The 24490-nt window shown below is 36.0% G+C and overlaps 1 protein-coding gene across 2 annotated transcripts in view; it reads right to left on the minus strand.

The window, feature by feature from the left end:
- Positions 1 to 16883: 16883 nt before the first annotated feature.
- Positions 16884 to 24490, minus strand: part of LOC138701110 (beta-1,3-glucan-binding protein-like) — a 36791-nt gene continuing 29184 nt past the window's right edge. For both annotated transcript variants that reach the window (XM_069827715.1, XM_069827707.1), the window contains exons 6-7: positions 19615 to 19831; positions 16884 to 17157 (exon numbers count right to left, since the gene is read on the minus strand). In XM_069827715.1, the coding sequence (XP_069683816.1) occupies positions 16975 to 17157; positions 19615 to 19831 (400 nt within the window). In that variant the 3' untranslated portion in view covers positions 16884 to 16974. The remainder of the gene's footprint in view (positions 17158 to 19614; positions 19832 to 24490) is intronic.

Consider the following 24490-nt stretch of genomic DNA (forward strand, 5'->3'; position numbering starts at 1 on the left):
CAGTGTATCAGTGACAGAAGCGTGTGTGTGCGCGCGCGTGTGTAAAACTTGGACCTCGTTATCTAAAGAAGTAGGTACCATATGAAAATGTTAAGCAGTGAAAACTTTTGATGACAATATTGTAGCAGCCTTAAGGACAGTGTTAACGACAGGGTTAGTGGACCCTGCAAAGCGTCTTATGTAAGATATTTCAAGTTCCGTTATAATTCGGAATACTGCGCAAGTAATTATATAAAAAGGCTTAAAAATTATTGATGCAAGCGTAAATAAATACACATAAAATTACTCTTTTACCAAAAATAAATAAGTAATGCAATAACTACATAAGTACTTACGTGGTGAAGTCGTTCCTAGAAAATATAGTGTTTGAGTTTGAAGGTGTGGATGTTGTAGAAGATTAATGTTATGACGAAATTAATAAAAATACTGAAATTGTCTTAATGGGTTTTTATTGCTGATTATGTTGTAAGTAGTATTTTCAAGAAGTTACCTGACTATACAAAATGCAAATACATATGTTCTAATTAGAGATTGTGATGTGGAATTGTGGATACTGTACCTATAAATCTCGTAAGTTAATTTTAGTTTATGCCCTCAATAGGGGTGGTTTAAAGTAGTCCACATATTTTGTAATAGATCTACTTGTTGATATATGTCTGCAAAAGATTTTGGCTCACCAAGATCTTCACAATGTTAATTAGTGAAGAGTATATAGATTCAGGTTGTCACAAGTATACATTGAAAAAACATTTCAATAGGTACAGAAAATATTAATATTACTGTATATTGTGATGTAGATGTCCCATAGGCATATATTTCTGAACAATTATTATAATTTAAAAAATGACGAGAAAGGAGGGGAAAACGTTAAGTTCAATCATTCAAATAACATAAAATAATGTAAAATATACAGTAATTACTTCCTAACAGTTCTATACTGTAATTGAATTTAATTTAGGTTTCGCCCTTTCCAATTGTTCCTCTTTTACAATTAGATAAGATAGTTTTCAATTTCAGCCTGGTCCACCTACATTGGCGCCTATGAAAGTTTGTAAGTATTTGTAAGTATGGAGAGGGACTTTGTTAGTCATTCATTTTGTCTCTTATGCTTTTAAAATGGGGAAAAGACGTGAAAATAACTTGAAGAAACAGAGTTTTTTGCGAAAAGTTCTCGAATTGAAAGGTCAACTATTTCATTATATTCGTAACTTTCTTGCATATGGTTGTAGGATATTCGTTGTCTAAAATTTCTTGGACATCGGACAAACACACCCTCTTCATCACTATTTGAGTCAGAATTATCCATTTCAAATGGTTTCATGGTTTTATCTTCAAAATCTAACCCTACATTGGCATTTACTTTTTACAAATTATTAAACTATTACTTAAAATACAGTCATGGAACTAACGTTAATATTATTAATAAATTTAATTATCTTTGCTGCTTTATGAAACACTTAAGTAATATTATTTATTTTAGTAATAATATGAGCGTTTACAGTAATAAATAATATGATTAAATATTACTTTTATGAAACAGAACAGTAATAATATTACTTAATGTTATTACCTTTTTAGTAATGGTATTAAATTATTACTTTTATTAAATAGGCCCCAGGGGAAAGTTTCAGTACACGGATACCTCACTGACAATAATTATCTTAAAATATTAAAAAGAGAGATTTGTCTGTGTTTGTCGTATGCGCATCATGCTTACGAAAAGACACTTTTCAGTGCCAATAATTTATTTTGTGTGCACAAGGTTGGAACTTTGTTTTTCCTGGGCGTGAATTTGTCCAAAAGAACGATATATGTTTATACGCGAACCAAGTTGACTCGTACACTTCATCACTCCCCATTCCAGAACTTTTTATGGAATTCTGTCTTTCACTCCAGAATGATGTCAGTAGGGATTCAATTTTCAATTTTCTTTTTGACTTCTGCTCCCTACAATAAACAAAAAACATATATCCACTGAAAATAAATAAACAAAAATAATTTTCAAATTTTGCACGTGTTTGACTCGCCTATCTTGCAGCTAAACATCTTTCCAATAGGTTCCCAAACATTATGTTTTCTTATTTTATTGTGGTATGTAGGATACTTGGGATTCCATGAAGTTTCCTGCTCCCTATATGCATTAATAACATTTATAACAGCGTCTTCCGTCCACTCCAGTTTCAATATCCTGTTAGTGAAATTGAACTAAGCGCTGCGTTCTGCTACGAACTACAAGCTAGTGGCAAATCCCGTCCACAACGAATACCAACTTCCTTTGATGTACCGACAAGAGACGGATCACTTCCGAAGGCAAACCAAACGATCGGTTTGCCTTTGCTGCGACGTACACACGTACCGATTCCAATCAACGAATGCAATCGTTTGTCGTTCGTTCGTTGTTCGTTCGCTAAGTGTGTACGCACCTTAAGAAGAAGCTGTGTAACTTTTGTCAGAAGCGTGGTATTTTAAAAGTGAAACATGGAAAATGCAGAGGAAGGTATGCACTTTAATCCTATATATATTTAAATAATTTGTTTTCTACTAATAAGCCACAGCATTAAGTTTAAAATGGCCAAAACTTTAGGGTTTAAAAAAAAAATATTTTCTCCTTTAAATAGAGTTTTGAAAATTTCCAAAAAGTTCCAAACTCTGGAATTTACATAATTATGAAGATCGATTTGTTTTAAATATGCATGCAAAATCTCAAAGTGCGGAAATGTGCGGAAGTTTGTCATTTTCAGACTCGCGCACTCAATTGCAAGGCGGAGGCTGTTTGAAGTGTGGCGTAGTAGCTCCAAACAAACAAGGAATACAGAAATGCTGGACTCGCTGCTTCAGGCTTTGGACATAGGAGAATGTAATAAAACAACTCTTAATAAAATGAAAATTTTTTTTATCAAAACATTCGATACAGTTTAATAACAAGTGGGTTAAGTGTGGAAGACGGATGCATCAATTTTTTTAATTGAATCATCAGTGGTTAGATTGTGACTTAACATTCGCAACAGAAATACATAGAAACATGAAATCGGACTGTGCAGAATTTACGAACAAATCGGGTTCAAGTAAGGTAGGCCAAAATTATTCTTTGGCGATAGTAGTTACAGGAGTAAGAGGCGGAAAGCTAAATCTTTTTCTCAGAGGCAAGGTTCCGGAGCTGTAATGTTAGCAGCTGAACTAGATCTTAAACATTTAGGGTAAAGAGATGCTGCTAACATTGTTAAAGAACTGTTCCTAGCTTCCCTTAAAAGAGCAACAAAAATAAAAAGCCAGGCAGTTATTCGAATCAAAACCGAAGCAAATTACTCCTGAACAGGCATTATCCTTCTATGTTAGTGCTAATCTTACGTACAATCAATATAAAATTGTGTACAACAATGTAAAAGAATTAGGATCACTGATATATCCTTCCTACTACATATTACATCAGGCAAAAGAAGCATGCTATCCTCTAGAGGACAGTATTTCGATCACAGAAGTAAATGCAGAAATTAAATTACAGTCATTATTGGACCATACAGTTCATAGATTACCAAGTGTGTAAGAGGATGTTCTAAATAGTATTAGGACACCAATGAAAATAAATTCAAACAATATTTAAATCAAACAAGAGAACTGTACATTAATTTATATCCATGGTATTATATGGCAGTATCTGTTCATAAGATCCTGGTACATGGCCCAGAAATTGTAAGTAATTTCATGCTACAATAGGTCAACTATCGGAAGAAGCACAAGAGGCTCGCAACAAGGACTGTAGAAGATACAGGCAGAATCATACTGGAAAGATGTCAAGAATCCATACTAACTGAGATATACTTTCTGTGATGTTGATTTTAAGTGATCCTATCATCTCCAGTCTCAGAAAGTTTCGGCACACAACACATGTTGATTTATCACAACTATAAAGTTGCTTACGGAACCTGACATTCCCTTTAATGCTGGAGATAGTGAGAGTGATAATGAGTTTTAAGCATTTGTTGGTCTGAAAACATTCTCTTGCTTAGATATTACCTGTTTTAATTTAAATGTCAGTCAGTATTTTAATATATCCCTTCTTTATTATATTAATATTTTATTATTCATTTTATTTTGAGTTAGTATTATTGCCTTCTTACCGTCTTCATTCTTTTTTTAATATTTCTATTTCGTATTATGTTCTGTTTGTGTGATTCAGTCTGCTCTACCTCCATTTACACAAGAGTATTTATTTTCTGTTTATTCAATTATTATGTTTAGTATGCTGTTATTATTAAAAAAAAGGTAAAGGTATCCCCGTAACATGCCATGAAGGCACTTCGGGGGCATGGAGGTAGAGCCCCATGATTTCCATGACCTCGGCACTAGAATGAGGTGGTGTGGTCGGCACCACGCTCTGACCGCCTTTTACCCCCGGGAAAGACCTGGTACCCAATTTTATAGGAGGCTGAGTGAACCTCGGGGCCGTTCTGAAAGTTTGGCAACGAGAAAAAATCCTGTCACCACCTGGGATCGAACCCCGGACCTTTCAGTCCGTAGCTCTACCAACTGAGCTACCCGGCGCTGTTATTATTATTATTATTATTATTATTATTATTATTATTATTATTACTACTATCATTATTAAATGTTACTTTTAAGTGTAATTTCATTCACTTATAAACTACTGGCTAACATGTCTTTATTTCCCCACTGCTGGACAATAATATTTTATATATTTTATTATGTTCTAAAGTGTGATGTATTGTGAAAATGTTTAAGATTCTAGATGTTAGATACAATATATGTGAGTTAAAATACAGTAGGTTTTTCCATATCTGCTAAGACAGTGATTAAAATGTGTACGTGTCAGTATTATAATTGTCCGATAATTATCCCTCCAACACTTAACGCAAAATAATTATTTCTGGTTAAAGAAGTAATAAAATTATTTTTAAAATATAGAACATTACCTACAGTAATTTTTCTTTTCCAATTGCCCAATTTAAGAATATTCTATACCAATTCCAAAATGTAACATATTTTTTTGTAATCCGTAGAGATTCGAACCGACATCCTCGCGAGTTCAGAAACCTCGCGCATCTGAAACTGTCTTCAAATGATAGAATAAGGGTAATCTCATGTTATTGTAACATAAAACATTACTACTCGTGCTTATAGAAGCGACAAATATTTTTGGCCAGCTAGAATGGCGAAATTTCACACTGTGCGGCGCCGGGATTTGAACCCGGGTTTTCAGCTCTACGTGCTGATGCTTTATCCACTAAGCCACACCGGATACCCACCCCGTCGTCGGACAGAATCGTCTCAGTTTTAAGTTCCAACTCTTGGGTTCCCTCTAGTGCCGCCCTCTGCACTACGCCATAGAGGTCTATGAACGTAGGACTAAAGTCCATACATGTGCTGAGGTGCACTCGTTATGAGTGACTAGTTGGCCGGGATATCTCCGTTCCATTACTCTTTCATCGTATGATGACGCAGAATATCTGCATGGAAATATCATATGTACTTCGGTATATTAAAGTAATATATATCTTCATATTAAGTTTTCATTTCTTCTATCCTTGGAAAAGATACGCCGAAACAACTCAGTGTTTCCGTGTGCTGCTTAGCTACTCGCCTCGCTGATACAGATCCCAGAATTTACTAGAAAAGCTGCTGATAATTTTCATCATTTTGTTATTGTGTTTATATCGTTGTGGTAATTGATAGTGTTTTTGTGCGTAATTGTGACTTCGTTTATTATTTTTTATCCGCTGAACGAAGAAGTCGTCCTGTTCGGAGAGATCAATATATATATATATATATATATATATATATATATATAGTCATAAGAACTCTCTGTGAACACTTTCCCAGAGGTGGTATATTTAACTTTTAGTAGGCCTACACACTTCTAGATTGTTCGTGATCATACTCGTATTGTGGTCTGACAGTCTAGAAATTTTAAGGAGATGGAGTGACATAATCAATTTCAGTTCTCTGCATAGTTCTGAAGCGTATAGTAAAAGTTTATAATCAGTGTTTTTGAAGTTGGTAAGATTCTATATTAAAAGTAAAGAGTCTGGCTGGTCGGAAGAGAAAGTCTACTGGCCTTAGCTCTGTCAAATTAAATAAATTATTATTATTATTATTATTATTATTATTATTATTATTATTATTATTATTATTTTAAAGAGTTGAAGACGACATTTCGTCCGCAGAAAGATCTTTGCATAGCAAGTATGAAGAATTTGAGTTCCAGAAAACTTGAAAAATAAAAAACTGCGCAAAATGTAGGCCTACATTTTGTGTATCGATAAATTAAAATTCTGGAACGCAGCGTCTTCAAGCACATAGTGAAGTATGTCACTTATTAATTTGTTTCTATGAAAATAAAATTATTACGCCGTGTAGAAAATATTCGTTTTACGTATAATTTACGTAAAATATGTATCATGTCATTTACATAGCCAATCCTGGCATCCTGTAATGAACCTTAACTAGCGGCCTACACCGATCAGCTTTAGTGCAGGTGTTTTGTTCATCTCATTACTATAGCTAAGCTGTAGACCCGGAAGTTCGTGCATCTGCATCGTCATTTCTGGGAGTTATAGGCCTAAGTTATAACTATATAGGCCTATATGAATTACACATTTTTGAACTTATTGAGCATGAATATGTTGCATAAAACTGCATACTTTCGCATTTCTTTTATGCATGAATCACATTTTTAATACTTTTAATACAATATTTATAAGAATTAGCTTACAAGTTTCTTTTTGATCTTAAGGGGCGATTTCACCAAACATATTCAACTTCAATTGTTACTTAAAGTCTTTTCACCAATACAAATTGGATTTAAATTCTCATTAAACTACAATTAAGTTTATTGATCAAGATTTGGTTGTTTAAATAACACTAGCCTGCGAATTTCAACTTTGTGTTTGTTGCCTAAACTAAGTAATGTGATTTTATATGATGTCGATGTGCTGAATCCGAATTTTCAATCCGTTTGCTTCTATCACGTCAGGTTTGTTTACAAAATCACTTTAAATGTATTTTATAATTACGTGAATTTCATCACAAACTTTTCATTTCACTTATTTATTTCAAATTCAAAACAATATTTAAAACTTACAACTTGCTGAAATTATGTGTATGGTTGTTCATACATGTCACTAGAGTGTTTTTGCTTTGTTTTATCTTGTTTACTTCACTATTTGATGTATAAATTAGCACAATGTATCACACAAAAAATTACACCACTTGCTTCTTAGTTGAGAAAGTCCTCCTGTTCCTCTTTCTTTTATGTTTCTCTTCAGGTATTTCACACTTTAACATCCAACAATAATCACCAAGCATACTGATGCTCCCGCATCCCTGCTACCTTCTTTCGAACTCCTGCAGATCCTTGTGAAATCGTTTAATATTACTCTTAGCTGAAAAATCCTAGATTTTCGGCGAAATAATCTAGCTGAGAAAACAGAAAATTTTGATACTCATGTTACAAACAAATTCCTGGTATGCTTCAAGCATGTTAGCCACAATGTTTCGGTAATTAGGATCCTTGTTGCCAAGAAATTTTAAAACAACTTCACTAGACAACATCCATGCTGATTTCTCCTTTTCATCCATACTGTTTTTAAATGCTGCACCAGAAATGTTTTCTTATGCCAGGACCATTAAATATATATCTTCTTTCAATTTGCTTCAGATAGTAGTGGAAATTTCTCACATATGTAGACCTACTTAAAACAGCTTCCTTCCTTATTTAAAGCTTTTACAAGCTGTTTCATTAAGCCAAGCTTGATGTGGAGAGATGGCAGCACAATTTTAGAAGAACTAACAAGGCTTTGGCGCACAACATTCTTACAACCGACTTCCAAATTTTGTCGAGGTGGCCAGTCTTTCATAGTCCAGTGATCAACTCGTGCCTTACTATCCCACAGGGAAAGAATGCATGGAAATTTGGTAAAACCGGATTGTTGACCCAGCAACATAGTAAGAACTTTGAAATCATCACAAACTTGCCAGTTGTGTTCCTATAGTCTAGTCGCAATAACAGCAGTTGCAAATTTGTGTATGACTTTTTGAGGATCACTGAATATGCAAGGGGCACTGAACCAAAAATATTTCCGTATCAAATATGAATGAGGTCTCGCCCACCTCATTATATTTTGCTCGACTAGTTTGACTAGTCAGTTTGTTTTTATACCATTAAGTACGAGAAAAATTCGTACCGGCACCGGGAATCGAACCCAGGACCTCTCAGCTGTGCGCGCTGAGTGCTCTCTAACCAACTGAGCTACGATACTACGAGAGGAGTTCGGCCGGCGTCGTGAATCGGGTCCCGGCATAGCTCAGTTGGTTAGAGAGCACTCAGCGCGCACAGCTGAGAGGTCCTGGGTTCGATTCCCAGTGCCGGTACGAATTTTTCTCGTACTTAATGGTATAAAAACAAACTGACTAGTCAAACTAGTCGAGCAAAATATAATGAGGTGGGCGAGACCTCATTCATATTTGATACATATATGATGTTAACAGTTTAAAGAAACTGTTGTTGAATATGGCCATAAAGTCATGTAATATGCGCTCCTGTACATATATGACGTGTATCGTCTCAAGTGCAGGCAGTAAGGCCGTAACACGATACTACGAGAGGAGTTCGGCCGGCGTCGTGAATCGGGTCCCGGCATAGCTCAGTTGGTTAGAGAGCACTCAGCGCGCACAGCTGAGAGGTCCTGGGTTCGATTCCCGGTGCCGGTACGAATTTTTCTCGTACTTAATGGTATAAAAGTATTTCCGTTATGAAGGAGGAAATCCTTTAAACTTCGCTTGGAAGCATCAATGAACAGTCTCATTCACATAGGTCATAGTTTGGAAGTTCAAGTTTTAGCATAAATTCTTTCACATTACTGCAATATACAAGATTATCATCTTCGGAGAAAAAGTATTTAAAACCTATTTCACGTTGTCAATACCAATAGAATGATGTTTAAGATTTTCTGGTCGCACAGGGATTGGTACATTAGGCACAGGTAAAATGGTTGACCGAACAACTGAATACACGATTAGATTTTTATGTTTAGAATCGTACCCCTTCACATCACACGAACAGAAGTAGCAGTCATTACTATGGTTCGACAGCTCTCTCCAAACCATAGGTATTCCAAAAGATAACAACGGTCTTCTCCAATTGATCAAATGACGAATTTCTTCCGTGCATACTCTACATACTTTGTGTGGTGCCCAAGCTTTACTTTGGTCTCCAAGTTTGATTCCAAAATAGGCATGGCATGACTTTTTCACAAAATCTGTAATATTACATCTCTGCTTAGGCAATGTGTATATCCTACATAAGTTGTATAACAAACGTGGTCTGGATTATTTAGACATCCTCGATGCAACATGGTAAATACTTTCTCACTGAACTAAAAACTTCCAACATTCTACTCCACAATAAAGCTTCAAACTGATTTCGTTTCGTTTCCAGATGAAATGCAGACTAATGAAATGTGAGAGAAACTAGACGAGTTGAGTTCAGTTGTCCCTCACCAAGGAGTGGCTGACATTTCTATCTTTCACAAATAAAAATAATGACAAGGCTGCACGTTATTTCGCCCTAACTTTCTTATGTGCTTGCACCCCCTATCTGCTAAGAAACATCCAGTGTCCTTGGTTTTCAATATAAACACCTTAAAAATATGTTGAATACATTTGGTTTTCATATCCTAACATACTAAACCTACATATGTTAAAGTATTACAGTTTAAATAATTATGCTATAAATTGTCGTAATATATTATAAGAAAATTAAAATAACAAAAAAATGGTACGTATTAGGAACTTTTTGGCTTTGAATTTGATTTCAGCATGCTAAAAATACCCTAAAAACATTAAAACTTTGGAGGCAGGAATTTCATCGCAGACTAGTGTAATTAATCCTGCATTAACGACGATATTTTTCATCATGGCGAGGACAAAGATGGACTTGATATTTTAAAATGATGATTTCTCACCAATACGAGTGAGGATAATTTCCGAAAAAGATTATTTTAATGCTATGGACGAAAAAGATTTGCAAATGCTGTTTAGACTAAACAAACATAAGCTTGTATATTTTGAGTAGTAGGCCTGCAGAATGTGATGTAGAATTTCCAAATGATAGTTAAGTACGGTATTTCATAATAGTATTTAAATGAGACATTTATTAAAGACATGTTTAATTAATCTTAGGCAACTAAAGTAATATGTATAACAAATTTATTATGTAGGCCTAATATTACATTTGAAGGCATTGGAATAGCGCAAATCCATGAAGTCTCTCCATTTTGCTTGTTGCATGATATTTTTATTGTCATCTACTTTAATATATTATTCCGTTTTTCTTCAATATTGCTGAAGACATTAGATGAGTTTTTTTCCTTCGAAATCCCTTTTTATTTCTTTCCAACCTTTCTTCTTTTCATTTAAAGTATGCTCATCCGTCTTTTTGTTTTCGATGATTTTAATATGTTTTGAGGTTACCTCTGTTTGTGATGATGTCGTAATATAACAAATAAATTCGCTATATAGGTCACTGCTTACATTAACAAGGCATATAAGCCTTCGAAAGTACGATTTTGCTATGATTCCAAAGGTCGTGATGACGTAATTGGGAATTAAATTAATTGACTTTATTTTAAATGCGTATTAGTTTGGTGAAATGTAAATGAATTAAACACTATTTAACTTCCGTATTGAAGTTAAATTACAATTAGTTAATTGTGGTTTAGTAACATGTTGGTGGAATCGGCCCTATATCCTTTTCACTAGCTCATAATCACCTATCATGTGAACGAAAACGAAGAGACAGCTGTATGGAAGATAAAATAGCCCTTATCTTAGTGTGTAAATTCCCGTGCTAAACAACCAAACACTCGAACATCAAATGTTAGGATGTTTACAAGAAATGGCGAATGAGGGGAAACCCCATAAGAGCGTATGACAGGGGCGTATTCGTTCGCTATTCTCTGCGCAGCTGTAATAAGACTTAGCGAACAAATTCGGTACCAGAAACGAGAGCGATCAAAGTTAAACTCTGCTCTACTTTATTCGCTCGTCGCTGGCTAATTCGGTCGTTTGTACTGTTGGTCGCTCCATGTCATACATAATGAGCGGATAAAGTAGCTATCACGTGGTAGACCCATAGTGTTCATTGCGCGATCGATGAGATGAAACAGTTACATTATTCTTATGCTTGGGACCCGAAATACAGTAGCCTACATGTGTGCGTGTGTTCAAAACAGACGTATAGTCAATTTTTCCTGAATTTTTAACAGTTCTGTTAACTATGTTTTGTCGAAAGTTAAAGCAACTTACTCAAGTAGTGGGTTAAAAAGTTTACAAACCATACTTCTGGTGGTAATCTGTTGTATATCTCACAGATCTACATGAGTTGTCAATTCCCCGTTAGGAAAGAAAAAACCCGGAGGGGATGTGGTGCCTCTTACATAGATCTACGAATTGTTTAGAATCCATCACCACTGCCACAATTCACAAGAAATACCTGGCGTGGTAAACGACTGATTCGACGTCGTTTATCGATAATGAAGGAAGAATTCTGGAGAGTGCTGTTAATCTAATACCTAACATGGGGCACAGGGAACAAGAAGGTAGAGCTCTGTACTTTCATCATCTCGACTCTATAATAAAGTGATGTGGTCGGCACCACATCCCGAATGCCTTTTACACCCAAAATATATCCAGATTCAGTTTTACGGTGGCCTTTAAATATCTCCACAGGTAATAGTAAATGGATTGAGATCCAGGGAGTGTACAGGCCAGATGATTGGTTCTGCACGGCCTATCCAATTGTACGGGAACCCCTAATCCAAATGGACTCAAGCCCTCTACTGAAATGTGGTGGTGCTTCATGATACATGATCAACATTCGTCAACCAGATCCAGCGGTGCATTCTCGAGTAGTATATTTAAATGTCACAGAAACACTGAACTAGATTTCCGCTAGTATTGTCGGCAGTGCGTGGCGTCCGACGTGAATTGGACGTCAATAGTGCAATGGGACTATCAACACATTTCAAGGTAGTATTGTTTGTTACTCACGAGATGAATAGCGAGAGATGAGGCGGCTAATGTTAGTGATACCAACGTATTCATTTAAATGTATTGAGACTTCATTACTTGCCGGTGATTGTTCTTTTCCTTAGGAAGTTATAAATTGAACTATTAATTAGAATTCTTACCAGATTCTGTAGTCATACTATTCATTTAAAAGTATGCGGACTTCATTACTTGCCGGTGATTGCTCTTGTCCTTAGGAAGTGAGAAATTAAGCTATTAATTAGAATTAGTACCAGATTAAGCAATTATTAAAAGTTACTGTGCTGAAATAATTAGTATCCATTAAATTCCATAAGCATACTGAAGATAATGTTTTCAACATGAACAAAAACCTGGCTGCTGGAATACTAATGTGAGCGATGTGTACACAATCAAGGAGGCCACATTCCTTCAGCGCGTCTCTTCCTGAGTAGGCCTAACCAATAATATCGAACCACAATCTGCGATGGCTGAATGGTCAGACCTCCAGCCTGTCACGCAGGAAAAATCCATAGTGACATTTGTGGCGTACAAGGTCGCAGTTGGCATTTTTTCGGTGTTCTCCCGTTTTTCCCCATCATCTACATCATTCTGTCTCTATTTTGTCATCATTTTATAGCATTCCCCGATCTCCGGCTGGCTACACACGGAGGGAACTGGCCTAGGGACGAGGGGGAATTGCCTGCTCGAAACCTGGGTACGCAGCGAACCTTAGTGTAGTCAGCCGGTGTGGATTTGGGAATGCGCGTAGCTTGAGGGTTAGCGCTATATATGGTAACGGGTCGCAGTGCTGGGCCATAATGCCCATTCCCGTAAATTCCATCCCATTTCAAGTCCTTGTGAAAAGCCAACCCAACACATTCATTATTTGAAGAAGAGGCTAGTTTGTATCCTTCGCTTACGAATTATTGACTCTAAGTTGTGTTGAGATTAGTTAAAGTGTAAACCTAATGTTATCAAGTCGCTTCCTAGGAAGTCTGTGTCTCGAAATGTTGCTGGCAGTGATGAAAATTAACGTGATGTGTCACCGATTAGACATGACAAACCCACAATTAAATACTATGCGGCCGGGAGACGAGACGTATAAGAAGCCTGTCGCTGCTGTAGGTTTGATGTCATCAGTTTGTAGTTAAATTACACTTTCAACTTTCATGCATAATGCGTGTGTCTCCCGAAATTAGGTCACGACTTACGTTCTCGGACATTGACACGATAATCTCCGGAGTATATATAGCTTGTTAATGTTTCGTCCCATTCATCATCATCATCATCATCATCATCATCATCATCATCATCATCATCATCATCATCATCATCATCAAATGAATATTCCTTACGAACAGCGTGCTCCGAATCTCACCGGACCGGTGGACATCAATGACGTCTCGCCGCAACGAAATAGGAACAAAACTGCTGGAAGGTTCAGTAGCATTGGCTACTGTACGACTTGTATGTGCTACGGTAGGAACAGTGGCGGCTCGTGATAAAATATTATATGTGTTCACAATTTTGTGTTCCAAAATCGAAGAGAATTTGAAATCGTACGTTTAGCCTAATATAAAATGTCATTATTCAAATATTTCACTATCGAAAAAAACCGTATATAAATTGAAAAGAACATATAATAATAATAATAATAATAATAATAATAATAATAATAATAATAATAATAATAATAGTAATAATAATAATAATAATAATAATAATAATAATAATAATAATAATAATAATAATAATGAAACTGAGTCTTTTTATTTCCAATTTTTCCTTGTAAGCCAGTTTACCCAGTTCTTTACTGTTCCAAATTACTTGAACAGAGTTCATTGTTTACGTTTGTTAAAAATGAATAAATACAACAGTGCTGTTATTTACAAAAGCGTGTTTTCAGTAATATACAGGGTGTTTAAAAAATACGGGGCATAATATCAGGTATGTATTTCCCACATGTAGACAATCAAAATACTTCATTACAACATGTGTCCGGAAATGCTTTATTTCCGAGTTATGGTCTTCACAACATTGAAATTCACCGGAACGTTTTTCTTTCCGCAGGTCGTTGCCGTCAAAGGAGACATTAAGAGGGCACTCTGACAGTTCATTCCAAGGCGAAGGTTACATTCAGTGTTGTGTAGGCGTTAGACTGTGCGATATGTATTCAAATCAAGAGCTGGCAGAGATATACTTCATGTACGGTAAGGCGGACGGTAATGCTGCGCTCGCTCGTCGTTTGTACCAGGAGAGGTACCCACAGCGACAATGTCCAGATCGGAAGACATTTGTACGTCTCCATTACCGTCTGTGCGAGTATGGAAAATTTAACTCTCCTGGTTTGGGAAGGGGACGACCAAGATCTACAACTCCAGAAGTACAGGAGGAGATTCTGGAGGCTGTGAACATGACTCCTTCTATCAGCACACGAAGGGTAGCGTTGTAAGTCAATGTTCCTCATACGACTGTCTGGAGACTGTTGAAAGAGTATCAATTGAATCTTTATCATTTGCAACGTGTACAGGCCCTGTCACCAGCAGATTACCCTGCACGAGTTAGGTTCTGTCAGTGGTTCTTGCAGCAGTGTGGTGTAAATCCGAACTTTCCTGTCTTAGTATTATTTACAGATGAAGCACAGTTCACACGAGATGGCATAAAAAATTTCCACAATCAGCATGTATGGGCGTATGAAAACCCACGTGCAACTGTTCCATCTCATCACCAGGTGCGGTTCTCCCTCAACATGTATTATTGGTGATCGATTAGTTGGACCCCATGTACTTGTAAACAGACTTACGGGGCAGGCGTACACAAACTTCCTGGAAAACACCATACCTCATGTTTCAGAAGACACTCCACCGATCAATCGTCAACACATTCACTTCATGCATGATGGCGCTCCTGCACACTTCAGTCGTACGGCTCGCCGGTACTTGGATCGAAGGTTTCCTGATCGATGGATAGGTAGAGGTGGCCCAATTGCTTGGCCTCCACGCTCACCTGATCTGAACCCTCTCGATTTCTACTTGTGAGGCCAATTAAAATCATTGGTTTATTCGTCTCCGGTGCCTGATTTGGAATCCCTTCGTAATCGAATTGTGGCATGTTCTGAGGACATAAGCAATACTCCTGGAGTTTGGGATCGTGTTCGCAGGTCAATGAGACATCGGTGTGAGGTCTGTATTCAAGCAGGAGGTGGATATTTTGAACATCTTCTGTAATGACAACGACCTGCGGAAAGAAAAACGTTCCGGTGAATTTCAATGTTGTGAAGGCCATAACTCGGAAATGAAGCATTTCCGGACACATGTTGTAATGAACTATTTTGATTGTCTACATGTGGGAAATACATACCTGAAATTATGTCCCGTATTTTTTAAACACCCTGTATTTTGGTTCACAACACACTGATACACTATAGTCTATACCAGTACTGTAATCCTATTCCATAGATTGATTACTATAAATAGCCTACATGCCAGTAAATATTATTCTTAAATATTATACACTACCATTCAGATACTTAAATTCATACCACCACAACATTCAGCCAGCACGTGTTTGAAAGCCAGACTATGCTATTATGCTGACACTGAAGTATAGTAATTCACAAACTACACTCTCGTAGCAGCACTGTATACACAACAACATAAACGTTCCGACAGTGAGATGCTGACACCTACAGACTAGAATACAGACTATTAAATTTCATCCTCGAGATATATCACGTGAACGATAGCATCGATGCACCTGACATCTGTAGGATAGATTCACTGTTCACTTAATGCTTTGTGCTCTTGACGAGTCATAAGCGGCCCGCGCATGCGTGAAATTCCTGTAACCTTCTTGAACACAGCACGGCTTGTACGTGAACGGATGTTGCGAAGTTTACATAAGAAGTTTATGCAAGATGCGGGAAGTTTAAAATACTCGATTCTGATATTATACATTCCCACTGCGTCAATACGGTATTAAATAATAAAACTAGTCGTGCATTAATGGAAACAAGGTGTTCACGTGCTCTTGTGCTCTTATTGACGCACCGCCACTGGGTAGGAAGATTTTGCGGAACTTTCATACTGTCATCTCGCTCAAAGAAGAGAGACCACAAACAATTTATTTCTTGAACCAGTAGTAGTAACTGGTCCGTTGACATGTTCATTCATAAGCCATTAACTTATTTTATATTTTAGGGAGGGAGAAGGACAGTGCCGTGACTCACTCGAGGGAGCCGTAGCTGCAACAGAACAATCGCGCTCAACTTGAATTCAGTAGTTCTGTGGTATGGGAACTCGTATTCAGTATTCCATTCTTCTGCGAAGAACGCTGAGAATTGCGTGTAGATTCGGGCGGTTTGATTTGCATAAATTTCATACATTGTTCTTCCATTTAGTTCACGATTAAGTTAATGGATTATACACAACTTTGTTCCCATGTTTGAGCATGAAATGTTTTGACATATCTTGCGCAACTGTTCTCTTCAACTTAAGCGAATTTACGTTGTTACCTATATTCGCATATTTATAAAATTGCTTTCCCTTCGAAATTTTCACCCTATTTATAATATGTTTCACCCTATATGTGCTCTACGTATGTGTTTGAGTGTATGTATGTATGTATGTATGTATGTATGTATGTATGTATGTATGTATGTATGTATGTATGTATGTATGTATGTATGTATGTATGTGTTGTATTCTATTGTAATGTATTTATGTATTGTATTGCATGTATTGTATTGTATGGTATGTATTGTATGTATGTTCTGCTTTTCGGGAAAAGATTTGTGCGTTAGATCGCTGTAAGGGTGTATGATTGAATTCACACTCGTGGAAGTTTGAGTTCTAATTCTCTTTATTCTCGTATTTTTGAGCCACCCCTACATGACAAATAGCCTACTTCCGCATTTCTTAAACATTTGCATTATTTGTATACTCGGATGTAGTCGATCTTCAAAGCAGCATCTTCTCCGTGCCAAGTGGGCAGCCATTCGCTACGTCGTTCCCAGAAATCTCTCTGAGGATGTCCATCCCAACTCCATGGCCGATTACCCACACCTTCAGGAAAGAAGTTACCTCCAACGGCTACGTTTATTACAAAACTGAACTGCAAAAAGTAAGACTTACAATTAGATATTGAAATTCTACCTATAGGCCTATAGATACTTGATTAAATATTAATACGAAACAGATAAGTTCCAGTAGGTCTCACTAACCAGATGCGAATAGTATTTATGCAATATAATGGTTTTCAAATAACAAAAATAAACTGAAAATTCCGACTTTCATCTTGGGGGTGAGAACTATGATATCTCATATGTCACAACTCGAATCTGGACTCGTAAAGGACGGGACAAACTCAAGTCTCTCTGTGAATGAGAAAGAGAGTGCTGCCCACAGAAGTCTTAAGTTGCGGCTCGATGACGGGACTGGAGAAACTACCTTTCGTGATAAAGTACTTAAGGGAGGGTTACGATCTAGTCTTCAAAAATTTGATTTTTTGTCATATTTTAAATTTTTATAATCCGTCTTTTCAAATGGTATGTTTTTCGTTTCATAAGTACTCATAATATCACATTTTAAATTGCTTGCTATTAGAGATAATTACATGAGGTAATTTATGGAAATGTACTTTTATTTTAAATTTATTTTTCTCAGAACTGATTCTTTTGTAGTAATGTACAATTTGTCTAGAACTATTGGGCATAATTTTATGATTTTTCCCTACATATTTTAATAACTATTCCCTAAAGTTTTATAGCATAAACATTTTAACAGTGTACTTTGGGAGAAAAATAAAAATGTAAAGTTAAGCAAATTTTGGCATTAATATAAAAATTATATTTTTAAATTTATGATTGCAATTAAACTCTTGAGTTACAAATATTCAAAACGAATAATAAAATAGCACTCATAAAAATTACAGAATTCTATGACTACTGGTTGCTGAGAGAAGGGGATATGAAATATGTTAATTTAGCATTGTTTGTATAAAACATTGAGATTATTCTTAACGATGGACCTATCTTACCTCGCCCATCATTTGTGGTCTAGTATGTTACTTTATCTTTTAGAATTTTTTTATTTAAAGATCTACCTCTATCCGTTCGGAGGAGCAAGCGGCGTAGCTGCTGGGGCAGAAGGCGCCTTTGCCTGTGCTCGAGCGTGGGTTCAATCCCGCTTGGGCTGTTTACTGGTTGAGATTCTTCCGAGGATTTTCCCAATTTTAAGACGATGATAGGTAATCACATAACATATCCTCGGCCTCACCTCAACAAATGCCTTTTCAATATCGTGAAATACATCGACGTAAAATAATCTAGTAGGTTATAAAGCGTTGTTCAATGACCTACTAAATATCTTATCGGAGGAACTGCGTAATCCCGAAGTGAGATATGTGACCTATACCTATCTTATACATTTTAATCAAAACTTTTTCTCTTAACGTTGCAATTTTGATTGTATTTGAAATGTATGGCATTTTAAAAAATCATATCGAAACATGTTACACAAAATTACATATCTCAGCAGAGTATGTAATTTAATTACCTGGAATTTAATATGAATTATGAATAATGTTCAGTTTCTCAGACGGAACATAATTCCAAATTTGTTAGTTTCATTATTCATTTTACTTAATATGCGAATTATAAAGTAAAAATATTTTGATTCTGAAAAACTCTATTTAGAGGTTTTCGGAAATGCATTCATTCAGTAGATATTCTTGTACCGAGAAATAGCTTCCAGGCATGGCGTCTGCCTGCGCGATTTTTCGTACTCTAGTGTTTAGTATGAGTCAGTTTCTTCGGGAATGATCGCAAATGAAATTAGTAATTTAAGTAAAAATTAATGGATTTATATTTAAGTATACAATAGGCCTATATAAAACAGACAATGACGCTGAAATTTTCGAAATGTTATACGGTTTTTAATGGGTTGAGGAAAAACTCCGGAAAAAACTTCAACCAGGTAACTTGTCCCAACCAGGATTTGAACCCGGGCTCGCTCGTTTCACGGTGTAATTACATATTAAACGCTTTAAGTTAGGTATATTTTTTAATAATATTTCAATAAAATAAATTGTAAACAATCATTCGCAACATGATAAAGGAACTAAGTACATTTTATTTGATTTATTTTACGACGCTTTATCAACTGTGATAGTTATCTAGCATCCGAGTGAAATGATAATGCCAGCGAAATAATTCCAAGTTCCAGAGCCGAAAGTTGTCCAGCATTTCCTCTTAATGGGATGAGGGAAAATTACGGAAAAAATCTCAAGCAGATAACTTGTTCCAACTAGGATTTGAACACAGGCCCGCTCATTCCACGGTCAGACTTGCTAACCATTGCTCCACAGCGATGGACAACCAAGTTACTACGAAATTCGTAAAAGTTACAATGAAGAGCGTGTGTCGTCTTCGTGACATTAAATTTTTGTATATCTTATCATTTTGTTTGAAAAAGCATAGACCTACGCAAATAAATACAATTTGAAGGAGTAAAATAAAATAACATGTCATGCGATGTTTAGAATAATGTACAAAAAAGTACAGTGTCTTACCGTTTGATCAAATGGAGCCATCCAGTTTCCATTTTGCCAAATGTTAGTGCCACCTGGATTATTTTGGAATCCTCCATAATACCAAAATCCATTTTGAGGTGCCCAAACAATTCCAATTTGTTTATTGTCTACAGTGAAGTTAAGGTGATTGTCATGCCACTCCATTCCAAACAAATGGAAATCATCCGCGAAGTCTTTGCCTGTACCTTGTAGACTCCTGAAAAACAATTACATTATTTAAGCCGAGAAATAGTTTCTTCGTACAAAAAGCGTACCGGTAATATTTTCACGGAAATATCTCGGCATTCAACAATCATCTGATTCAGCAATTCAGAATTTAGTGAAAGATGTAGGCCTAATATAAACCGACTAAATTTTAAATAAAAAAGATGGCATACAAATCGCGTTCCAATTGAAGAAAAACCGTCCTCCACGAAATCGTTAAAAATGTTAGCTCAACATAAGTTGAATAAAAGACATCAGGTTGAAAAACGACGAAATTGTTAAACTAAAGGCTTGTAAGACAACAACCGTTTATAAATAGAATGAAACGGATCACGCTCTTAAATTTAAATTCTGCCGTTAGAGACTAAATCCAGAGTGTACCTCTAATCTTTTAAAGGATGTGAAATGAGCATTAGAGAAGATGGTCGACATTTCTCACACTTATTACAGGGTAAGCCAATAAATTACGTCTATAATGTAGTGATGTATAAAGCAAGAGAGATTTCTGCCGTTAGATGACTCCATCAATCATCGCTAAGCCTTCCTGTTACTTCCCCACATCACTTTTCGAAGGGCGCCGTATTGAGGCTAAACGATAATGAAAATTTAACTCACAGAAATTAAAGTAAATTATTTACAATATTATGTCTATTTCTAAAATAAAGGAAAATAGAATATGATAATGAAACTGCTTTTCATATATACTGTACAGTATTGGCACAGCATAAACATAATTATGCTATGATGATGTTTATCATATTTATCTTGTTGTCAAGTTCAATTTACATCCAAACATAAAGAATATTGGAGCCTTAAGATTCTCGTGTCATATAAATCTCACAGAGAACAAATTTTCAACACTGAAATATTAAGAAAGAAAAACTTTCAGCTTTCTGAACTGCGTGACTGTCTCATTACACAAAACATAGTACACAACAAAAAAAAGTGAAATTAAAAGAATAGAACAAGAAAGAATCTCTTGAAAAACATAGCAAAAGAACAAAAACTCAAATTAAGAACAGGAAAGATAAAAATAAACAAATTAAACAAACAGATTAAACATTCAAACAAATGTTCTTCTCCTTAGGACACAAAGTAAAGATGATATTGTAAAATGACAAGCGATTTTCTGATAGCAGCTAGGGAAACTCACGAATGAAGTCATTGTTTAGCGAAAACTTCTTGCAGAATTTGACAAAAATGCGAGATATTACGTCTCTATCTCCAACTAGCTATTAGCCCCACAACTTGAATGGAAGTGAGATTATATTTATCCAAATAATAAGGAACTATGGGCTCATAAACCCTACATTTTTATATGTGGACTTCAAAATATCTCTCTGCAGTTGTAGTGTTACATGATGATTTGAAAGGCATTCCAAATGTTATCAAGGTGTTCTGGAGGTGTTTGTAACTCACAATGTCAGACGCTTTACTTATGTTGAGAAATACTAATATAACACCTTTCTTCTGAGATATTGCAGTAACCAAAACTGATTCTAAGATTGATGTATTTATCAGGATACGGGAGGAGTTAGATAGTGCGAGATTTCTGGTGTACAAAATAACTATGAGGTATTTTCTTCCTTCCTACTTTGGTTCTACTTGTCATTTTCATTCCATTATCATTATTCCATCAGGAGTATGATAATTGCATTACATTTTAAGTCGTTCTCACAAGAGAACTGTTCCAGGTTCTGTATGAATTTAATGAAAATGCATATTTAAGCTAATTTTTGTTTGTTAAGGAACGTGATGATACTCGTTCGTTTTACTTTTTCCTCGTTTACAACATATAATGACTTGAAAATGAATGCTACTTATGCCGCTTCTTGTGCGCACTCGGATCCTATAGTTCCGCGACACCGTATGACAGCTCCCGCATTAATGCTATAGTGTTAGTTGGGAGACCGACCTTTGGGGAGCCCGAGAAGTAGATGGGAGGATAATATTAAAATGGATTTGAGGGAGGTGGGATATGATGACAGAGACTGGATTAATCTTGCACAGGATAGGAACCGATGGCGGGCTTATGTAAGGGCGGCAATGAACCTAAAATCCATTTGTTGTTTGTAAATACGCTTGCTAAAATACGAAATATAATGACTTGAAAATCGAAGCTACTTATGCCGCTTCTTGTGCGCACTAAGATCGTTCCGCGACACCGTATGACAGCTCCCGCATTAATGCTCTAGTCATTATTATTTTAATACTGTACAGTAGGCTTGCTGAAATACAATTTCAATTTTAATTTAAAATGTATTAACTTTGTGATTCACCTTAAGTATGATAGTGAGATTCGAAATGAAGTGATAGGAACAAAGAGTCATTGAACAGTACAAACATTTTATATAGGCTGGTTTTTCACACTTTTATGTAATACACACGCTGTTTTCCAACATGCAACATTTTTGCAAGAACATTATCAAACTTTCTCACTTGTTTCTCCGTCACATATCCACACCTCTGACACAGGTATATTAGCATGTCTTTGAGAACAGGTGAATGAAACTGTTGATACACAACAGAATGGAATGTCATTATGAAGCCCCTATCGTGCAATGTGTCTGGAATGTTTTCACAGATAATTTTATGTATGAAATACTCTTTTCGCCTTCGAATTACATTTTTATATTGCCTAAAAATACATATCTAAGGGTACAAAAATCCTGTAGTTTCTGAAGGAATAATCTGTTTTTTAATTGTCTTTCCATCTGAAGTATTGCTTACTCCTTCAAAAGTAGTGTCATCTTTCTGACAACTCCAGGAATCCAGAACTGTAGTCGATCTTAACATCTGGGAGAAATTCATCTCTTAATCATCTTCTCACGTGATTTTTTCGTTAGTTTACCGGAACTAATTGCATTGACCACGACATTAAATGGCTTATAATTGTCTACACGTTGTATTACTTTAGGTCCAAATTTCCCTTTCGGTTCTTGAAAGCATAGTAGTCTATGTATAGTCTAGTTCAGAGGTCTCCAAAAAGCGTATCGTCATTCGTGCTCTCGATGCTGCCCGCCGAACACAGTGTGCTGTAAGACTAGAAAAGGAGAAGAGACGCGTACCTCAACAGATAGGAGTGACCAGTGGGAGATCGCGGCAACGGTCTGCTTAAATTTACAAATAATAACATCACAAGAATAAGAAATATCATATTTTTGTATATTATTCTGACATACTATGAAGCTGGAGCCCCGTCTGTTGCTATTGACAAAAGCCATTGTAAATTCAACCTCTTCTGTTCTATGGTGCCTTTCAGTGCCTGGAAAAGATATTCTCCAGTTGTATTCAGAAGACATTCAGACACAGTAAAATATTTATTAACTCCTCGGATGAAAATGGCTAGGTGAGCTTTGTCATTTCTACTGTGCTTTCGTGCAATGCAAGTGCGTAAGCTACAAACTGGTTAATTGTGGTTTCGACTTCAGATTCAATTACATTTGCAGTCTTGAAATATCTTCTCTGAACTGTAATTGGAAACATTTTAATTTTCTTAAACTTTGACTTTGTTCTGGATACAGTATTTTAGTAACGTCCTGTATGCACGATTTTACAAATGATGCTTATGTAAAGGGCTTCATTGATTTTCCAATATTCCAAGCTAAAACATAGCTAGCAAAAAGCTTTTTTGTTTAAGACTGAGGACACGTGTGTGACTTGTGTTTGCATTTTCTTGTTTTATATTTATCAAAATATTTGTAGGCCTACGTATTTCACCTAAAATTAAACGAGAAACTATATGTTTGTCATGTGAAACTGAGTGTCAATATATTGTAATATACTGATTATTATGTATAACCAACAGTCATACAGATAGCCCCATAATAAATTATTTTCACATGTCCAACATGCCTGTAATTGTATGATTTTCTTCGTGAAGAGTCGAGTATTGTCGTCGCATGTTGAATTTTAACACACTCTTAAGAATTTTCGAACAAATTAAGCATTTCACATTCTTCCCACTAACAAAAAAAAAAAAATCCTCTTCCTATTCATCCTTGAATGTACTACGTCCATGATTAGAAGACATTGTGAAAAGGTGGAACATGCCGATCAACACAATGATAATGGCAGTCCGCCACTGCTCTTCGTTTACGCATAAACATTGAGTACAGTACAGGTGGAGATGGGTGAGACGGAGCGCGCTCATTACGTACTGGCTTCGGCTCCGTTCAGGGGCTTACTTGCGAGTACGCTTTTGGAAACGTCTAGTCTAGTTCATAGACTTCCGGCTACATACCTATGGATTTGAATGGTGTACGAATGAATGAAATATGATATGGATTGCACTATTAGTGTACTAATGTTAGTTAAGAGAAAACAAATTGACTAGAACATTAATGCAAGAGCTGTGATACGGTGTCGCGGACCTATGAGGATCCGAGTACGCGCAAGAAGCGGGATAAGTAACAACGATTTTCAAATCAGTATATTTCGTAAATGAGGGAAAAGCGAAACGAACGACTATCACCACATTTCTTAACGAACGAAAATTAGCATAAATATGTATTGTCATTAAATTCAAGCTACACAACCTGAGACGGTTACCTTGTCAGTATATCAAGCGAGACGAAAAAGAACTAGTATGTTTATACTCTTGATTACAAACAACCAAAAGTAAAGAAAATATTAATTAGGTCTACATATA

The sequence above is a fragment of the Periplaneta americana genome, chromosome 1, assembly GCF_040183065.1.
Source record: "Periplaneta americana isolate PAMFEO1 chromosome 1, P.americana_PAMFEO1_priV1, whole genome shotgun sequence".
Lineage (NCBI taxonomy): Eukaryota > Metazoa > Arthropoda > Insecta > Blattodea > Blattidae > Periplaneta > Periplaneta americana.